The following is an 8,201-nucleotide window of genomic DNA, read 5'->3' as shown; positions in this document are numbered from 1 at the left end:
CTTCTCGTTTAACTGCTATGGAGGTCGTTTGAGGGCACTACTTTTTTATGCGTGTGGACGGTTAGTCATGTCATATCCATTTTTACCCTGGCTTTCTTTATCAGTCGGAAACAACAAGAGAGAAAAAAATGCCTGACTGAAAACATGCCAGCTTTAAGTTTGTTTCAATTTCCCACATGGTTTCCATTGACAGTACGACATTCAGAGCAGTAATTAAAGAAAGATAGCCAATTGCAATTAATTAATAAATTGAACGGCATCGACGAAAAATTACTAGCGGCTACTCTACTCGACTGTGAAGAATATGCACTTGGTTATCTTCGTGTAGAATGGGCGGTCTTTTTTAAAGAACATTACGCATAATAGCTGGAGGACCCTGTAGACCTTACCTTATATGACCAAAGGACAAGTCTATAAGAAGATAAATTGGTATACTGTAAGAAGTCTATGAAAAATGCACGTGCTGTCGGCTCTCAACGTAATGTCGGCTCACAGAGTTTACCATAGCATGGTGCAATAGAATGGGGAGCGATATTTTACGGATTTCTTCATTAACCTTATTTTCTTTGTTCTAGTCATTCAGTAAGTACCAGTGAGGAATGGGCTGGTTCTTGGTCAATTATCCAGGATGGGTATCTACCATTGGGATACAAGATGTACAGAATCACAATATGTAGCTTGAATGCGTCGTATTTGTCTGTGAGTTCTCATGTCATCACCATTCTTCCATCAACAAGCATCATACAGTGCCTTCGTCCTTGAAACTTCGCTTGGTGTATACGTCTCACACTGCGCATCCTCCGCATTGGGAGTTTGCATTTCGGCGTAGCTTAATAGGGCTGCTGCATAAACATAAAAATTGCATGACATAAAAGTTTTCACGTTTGCGGTGGACAAACATAAACACTCATGAAATTACACGGTGCATAGGATGGAAGTATTAAAATGCTGCTCAGCGCCGTTTGTTGTAAACCATATTTTAACAGCTTTACTAAGGCGTCGCTTCACGAAGATTGCAACAAGCATGTTGGATATGGATTTTTTTTTTCATCTTGCGGGACACCGTGGAGGCATGCTGCCATTAAGTGTATCAGTAAGAGGGAGGGAAATATGGCGTTTTGTCGCTCGTATGGTTGCAGGGCTCAGAAATTCGTACTCAACCGCCGCGGTGGCTTAGCGGCTGTGGTGTTGCGCTGCATGCTAAGCACGAAGTAGCGGCATGAAATCCCTGACCCGGCGGACCCATTTCGATGGGGGTGAATTGCAAAACTACCCGTGTCCCGTGCATTGGGGGAACGTTAAAGATACTCTAGTGGTCAAAATTATTCTGGAGTCCCCCACTACGGCGTGTCTCCTAATGAAATTGTTGTTTTGGAACGTAAAACCCCATAATTCAATTCAATAGGATATGCGTACTTCGGTGAAGGTACACGCTAATGGTTTCATGGATGTAGTGCGTTTTTGCTTTAATAGCTTTAGGATTAAAAAAAACAAGCACATCTTGGCTTCTTTTTGGCATTATGCGAAGTCCTTGCTGCTCGCTAGAACTTTTATTTTTTGCTCACAGCTCTTATCTTACAATATAGGCATCTGTGGACATTTCTTGAATTCTACAAAACTTTCTTGCAAAGGGGGCTGGTTTATTCCAACAAAACACAGCATTCCGACACACATCAGACTGCTTGTGAAGGCTTCGGAACAGAAAGGACAACTGGCAAAGAAACACACAACAGGGAATAGATGCGTTAATCATGGCAGGTTTTTATTTGTTCACAATAAATACACGAGTAGCGGGATGCTACAAGCGTGGACTTTTTCGTCAATTTCGCCATCGATGTGCTCGCACCTGAAACAATAAAGGGAGTCATTTTTGTTCCCCCAAATCAATCTCACAGGTCCAGTGCGAGGATACAGAAAGCTTTATCTTCTTGCCTGCGTACAGTACTCAGTAGCAGTCAAAAATTTTCGCCTAGTTTACTTCACCAAAATGCCGTTCTCTTACGATAAGCAAGAATCAGTAGTCTCGAGTACGCGAGAAAATACGTTTTTAAATCGAACTGTTGCATGTCTAGTGACTTTTATTTGATGGGTAAAATGTTTCACTCTGCTCTGGCGCTGTACTTACCTGTCAACTCGCCCGTGGGACAGCCTTCGGTTTTCTAGCTTGCTTTGTGAGTGTGCGTGCGTGATTGATATTTCTCTTTTTCTTATCTTTCCATGTTTCTTCTCTCTTTTACTGTCGGACAACAAATTATATATTTTATTCTAGGCAGTCTCCAATCTCTTCCTCTTTTACTCCATTCTCTCCCCACGCCCAATTTTCTATTCCCTATTTGTAACATTGTGATTCGAAGCTTTTTGGAGCGTGTGAATGATTAAATGAACTCAACAGTGCAAATAGTCCAAGAAACGGCACTCACTGGAGGTACAAGCAAGGTAGCTATTGTAGTTTACGCCAGGATTTAGTGGTATCCGTAGCCTCCCTTGAGGAGAGCACCGTGGCCGTAACCGACACCGCCATATCCACCATGGCCGTAGCCGCCATAGCCGGCGACGGCAAGACCGCCGTAGCCAGCACCGTATCCTCCGTATCCTCCGTATCCGCCGGCGGAGACGAGGGCGTGGCTGACAGACACGACGGGCTGGACGGTGTGGGAGACGGTGGCAACGGGCTGCTTGACGTAGGTCACGACGGGCTTGGTGACGTAGCCGACGGTGACGACGGGCTTCTTCACGTAGGAGACGGTCTTGACAGGAACGGCGACAGCGTGGTGGCCGTGGCCGTGGCCGTAGCCGTATCCGCCATAGCCGTATCCGGCAAAGCCAGCGCTGGCGGCGGCGATGAGGGCGGCGAAAACGATCTGCGCGCGCCAATACGAAAGCCATCGTGAGTGTATACCTGAATTCTGGGGCATTTCTGTTTAACACGAACGGGCAGTTGTGCACATCACGTCTTTCTGTTGGTAGTAATCTTTAGGCATGCCTAATGGCGCTGCCACTGATGCTAGTTGATTTAGCGTAAATCAATATGATAGATTTTGCGAGTTTACCACCAAAAACAAGAATTGCCATGTTTTATTATTATTTTATAGTCGTGAGAAAGCACACCTGTACCGCTCTTACAGCTGTCTGGAGCCTACTTGAACGCATGGTCTATTTACACCAAAAACGTACAACATGACATCTGTATTATGCGATCACGAGGCGTCACAAAGGGATGAATTTCACGAAAGAGGCAACCCGTATTTACCTCCACCATGCGTCTTTCGCTATTGACCACAATCTGTGTGCTTCCATCAACGCGTCTTGCTGAGCAGATATCCTACCAAGGTTCTACCGTACACTCAGCACACTTCTTTGGACGCAAGACTCGATTCGCAGATTGAGGCCGCCACCGTTGAAGAATGATTTACTTCGCACGCGCTTCCTCCATGTTTATTCTCGTGGTTATTCGCTCACTCTGTCCTGAGTGGCCGTTATAGTGTTAGAAAACTAGCCTTTAAAAATGCGCATTCGGGAGTGTAACGATGTCTCGCTAATGTTTAACACCGAGCCTCTTAAAGCTGTCCACTACTCAGCGAAAGGAAAACTAAAAGCAACCGCGCACGCGACAGCCACGACAAGTCTGCCAACCCCCGCGCATCTTAGCTCTCCGGTCACGTCCCTTACGATGCAAATCTCGCATGGTGTGGACTCTTAAATGTAGGAAGCGGGGCTGTAAAGCGCCTACTCGCTTCAGATACGATATGAGTCAACACCTATTTGGCTCCCTTCTCCTTTTCCGTTACACGAGTCGATGTGCGATCAATGCGTTACGATATGAGTGGGCGATAATGGTTCGTCGTCTCAGTGTACTGAGCACGCATTTCGTTCAGCGGCATCGCAAACATTAGCGCTCGCTTGTGTCTGCGACAAAGGAGCTGCGGTGTTTGTAGTGCTTGCTAAACTGGTAATGATTGTTTCTGGTTAATGAACAACGCGGGCAAGAGAAAAATAGCTACAACAGAGCTACAGGTTGTTTGTTGGCTAGAAGCGCCCTGCTTAGTGATGACCATGTTTGCGATGAAGATAGATAGGCAAGGTGTAAATCCGTTCGGAAACAACGCGGCAGAGCCACCAACTACTGATTCAATAGTTGCTGACTCCACGCGCTGTCAACGACTTGTGAAGCTTAGAATGAACAAAGCGGTAGTAAACGTTATACAATAGCAATTTCCCAAGGAACCTCCCAGTATGTAAACATACACGCCCCATGGTAAGTAAGCACAGAATCACCAGTGACACATGTAGACATGAATGAGATGAGGGCAATGGTCAAAGAAGTCAACATCGCGTCTGAGGCCATTACGAATCACGAGAAAAGCATGACAAAGTCAAAATGCCAACCATCAAGGCAAGGGACCTGTTTAAGAGCAGCGTCACGCTTGTGTCCGCCTAGGTGACCGGCTCACAGTGCGATGCATGGATGCCGTTGGAGGAACGGTTAGAAACGAGGTAGATGCACTGCCGTGTTGCCTCTACCAACACCTCAGGAGAAACGAATGCAACTCACGAGGGTGTTCATGGTGCTGGTATTCCTCAGGAGGTTCTGGCGAAACTCTGATGGCTACATTTGCGGCGGGGGCAACTTATATACCCAGGCGACACCAAGGGCAAAATTGTGCCGGCCAACAGAGCTCGTGGAAAGGGGTGAAAAAATAAAGCAAGAAAAGGTCCAGCCCGAGGGGAACGGGTGTCCACGCCTCTGCGCTCCCACTCTCTTTATTTGCCCTCCGACGACAGAACCCTCCCCCCCCCCCCCCCCGCCAACCCTTTCACCGGAAATCAGATGTATACAAGAGATAAGAAGCAGCAAATATTCCACAGCCTCACATTCCACACCGCGCGAAACCCCCACTCTGTCCACTGCGAAAAAAAGAAGCAGAATAGGTGGCCGCCAAAATTCTCGCGCATGTGTGGCCGCAGTTGTGCTCCGACGGGAACGCCTCTAGCTGCGATCGCGGCGGTCGCGGCGGCGCTGAGTTAGATGTGCAGGACGAAACTTTACAAATCGGTAGTTGCGCTAATTGAGGGTATACATTAATCCTGCAGACAGCAGTGATGTCAAGTAAGTAAGCCGATTTTCATTTTGGCAGCCACGCAGTGCCGAAACAATCACCGTTCATTGCGTTATCGGCAATTTCGAACCTGTATCGGAGTCGCAGTCCCACCATATGATTTAAAGCTTCAGCAGGTGAACGTTCGGGGAGAAGTACTTTCTTGTTTTGTATTTTTCAGCGATACGGCACTAAACTGTCGATGGTGTCATCTGTCAATGAGATTAAGCTTGCTCTACCTCCCTACAAGAAAGTTATGGCATATAGCGCGGGATATTTAAAATGACGGACCCAAAGGTAGGCACTCCCCCTTACCCCCTCCCCCCCCTTTTTTTTCCAGGGAAATCTACAGAATGTATTTACGCAGCGTGCAGGCTTACGGCCTCACGATTCATGTTAAATGATTTCTTTCGACTGTCCACAAACCACGTGTTCGGAATTTTGTTGAAATAGAAGTAAACTTTTGGATTACTTTTATCTATGTAGACTGTGTATATACCTAAGGTGACCAAAGGCCACGTCTATCAGGCAAATTGGTATATAACAAGTACGCGAGGAATGCGCAACGTGTTTGTATGAACAGTATGGTCGGTTGCCCCAAACAGATTATTTAGCGGCCCGAATAGGTTATCGACTGGTTGATTGATCGACTCATTATCTAAGAGAGAGATGCCGGAGGGGCGTATGGGCGCGGGGCTACTGATTATTTAGGCCACGGGATCTTTTTTGCCTGTCGCCCATGTCATAGGTCCGCAAAATGAACAGAACGCAGAGTCGCAAAATCTAATTTCACCCTTAGGGTCACTGAAACTCGCTCATCAAAATCAGCCTCCTTCGAACTCACCCGGACTCACTATTTGAAATCAGACTCGTGCTGGCTGGCTTATGCGATCTCAGATTCACCAGAAATCAGACATAGTCAGGCTAACTTGGACCCATTTACGCAAATCCTACCTTATAGAACCCACTCGGACTCGGACTTCCTATCTTTTTTTTTTTATTGCCTTTTATTGCCTTTATAACCCGCGTCACGGGGGTTATAAGATAAGGGGCGGCCATACTTAAGTGCACAGAGGAAACAAGAGAAATATAAAACAATTGTTAAAAAATGCATGACGTACGAATCGACATATTGCTATGGAGAAATAGAAACTAGAAGCCTGCCCTTCGAACGCTTGCTTGCTTACTCCTTATTTCAAGGCGCTTACCCACTGCGGGGGATTGACCAAGAATCGGGTGCTTAAAGGGAAGATGGAGAATGGAATGGAATGGAAAACTTTATTGACTCTTTTAAGGTTTGTCGAGGCCGAAGTCTTCATTCTTGAAGCTTGGGTCCTCTTCAGCCATGGATGGGCCCCTAGTCCAGGGCTCCACTGAGCCGGGCCGCCTCGCACGCGTGCGCTATTAGAGCTCTTTGAGCCTCTAGCTCGCGGCTGGTGAGCCAGCTCTCCCATTGCTCCGCAGAAAAATTTTAATGTGAAAGTAAGTCAAGGTAACGCATCAATTTTTGATAATTAAGAAAGAGACTTACTTGGCAGAGACAGAATTGAAATTAAATATAATTATATAGAATAATTTCGAACACACGATCAGTTATTTCATGAACTATCCAATTTTTTATTCAGGTAACTAACATGGTATCCTCGTTGCGAACGTCTTCTTTACTTCTGTTTCTTCTTGTCTTCCTTTCTCGCGCCCGCCGTGCGAGCGCCCGAGGCCAAGTGCTGTTCGTCTTTTTACTCGACAACGCTGCAAGTTTCCGGCGCGGATTGCAACCACGCAACTTAGCATGGTCAACTTTTCCAGGGAGGGACGTCGCCATTGGTGAGACGTCCAGCATTTCTGTGGTAGGCGGCACTGACTGTTGGGCGCTGGTCGCAGGTCTTGCCGACGATTGTCCCGTCGCAGTGGGAACGTACGGCAGGAGATCCTGTATATTGAACAGTCACTCTGCTCACCCATCGCATGCGTGTTGCCGCTGATTGATGAAAATTCTCCGACGCTCTCGAATTGGCAGATGACAATGAAATACCAGCTGATGCTGAGTCATCCTTGTTCGAAGGTGGAACAAGGGCCAGCTGCTACGAAACCGATGATCTCTTGCGGGTCTGGTCTCTTGCGTGTCATTTGCGTGCTTGAGCGACCGCAAGTAAGGGGGCCCCAACCTATGTCGAATGAATTAGTTTTCACTTTTAGTTCGGGCTTTCCCAAATCCAACATGGAAGTAAATTCAATTCAAGTCTATTGTGCGTCTTGCGCGTCTGGGCAGGTCTTCGATGTTGATAACCTCAGCCGCGTTGGTCGCCATCGCTTCCTTCCATTAACGTGGCCTCACTCATCGCAGGGCGAATTTCTCTGCATTCGGCCAATAACTGGGCTAAAACCCGAGGACGTGGCTCCAATGGGATAGAAAGCACCTCCTTGCGGGTATCGGCGGAGAGGTCGGATTTCCTGAATGGTAGCGCGTAAAATAATAGAGGAGACAGCGTCTTCATGTGCCCAGGCGTTGATGACCTTGAGAGCCGCTTCTTTGACTGCAGTGGGCGGTAAGAGGTCCCGGGCGCTCTGGAAATGATGATGTGGCGTCGGATGCCGACCAAGTGTACGATATCCGCGGCAGAAAAAAAGTAACTCGCATCCGGCGTCTACAGCGGGCAAGCCCTCCTGGCAAAACCTTTTCGGGTGCAGCTGCAGCATCGAGATGGTGCTGCTCCCGAGCTTCGCTGGGTTGGCTATAGCGGTAGCTCGGCTGGTGTAGACTCATGTCAAAGTCGCAGTGGTGGTCCACTGCGTGTTTATAGGTTGTGGCGTAACCGATGGGGTTGGTTTGTGATGCGCGACCTGCTGGTGGGTGGAAGCGAGAGCGATGGTCGCCGTGACCTTCCCAACGTTTGGGGTGGAGCCGACGGCCTCTGGGGTGGAGCAGTCTGCAGACCTCTTTGTCGGGGCGTTGCTGGACACGACTGCCGCGTCAAGGCGGTGCGCCTCACGAGCCCCAGCGGCGGAACAGTGCTGGTCGGGTTCGTCGCAGGCATACGCTATCGTGCAAGAAAAGAGCCCTCAAAGCTGCGCTCCATTCTACCCAGGACGGGTACCTGGGGCCTT

At 48.0% G+C, this 8,201-nt stretch overlaps 1 protein-coding gene across 1 annotated transcript; it reads right to left on the bottom strand.

Moving 5' to 3' along the window:
• Positions 1 to 1,737: 1,737 nt before the first annotated feature.
• LOC126543384 (uncharacterized) lies at positions 1,738 to 4,599 on the bottom strand. Its single transcript, XM_050190507.2, has 3 exons — positions 4,553 to 4,599; positions 2,421 to 2,861; positions 1,738 to 1,846 (listed from the first exon to the last, which is right to left on the bottom strand). The coding sequence occupies exons 1-2, from the start codon at positions 4,562 to 4,564 to the stop codon at positions 2,463 to 2,465; spliced, it is 411 nt and encodes a 136-aa protein (XP_050046464.1). The 5' UTR covers positions 4,565 to 4,599; the 3' UTR covers positions 1,738 to 1,846; positions 2,421 to 2,462.
• Between the last annotated feature and the right edge of the window lie 3,602 nt (positions 4,600 to 8,201).

The sequence above is a fragment of the Dermacentor andersoni genome, chromosome 1 (genome assembly GCF_023375885.2).
Source record: "Dermacentor andersoni chromosome 1, qqDerAnde1_hic_scaffold, whole genome shotgun sequence".
Classification (NCBI taxonomy): Eukaryota; Metazoa; Arthropoda; class Arachnida; order Ixodida; family Ixodidae; genus Dermacentor; species Dermacentor andersoni.
The sequence above is the reverse complement of the archived record's forward strand: the minus strand, read 5'-3'. Positions and strand labels throughout refer to the sequence as shown.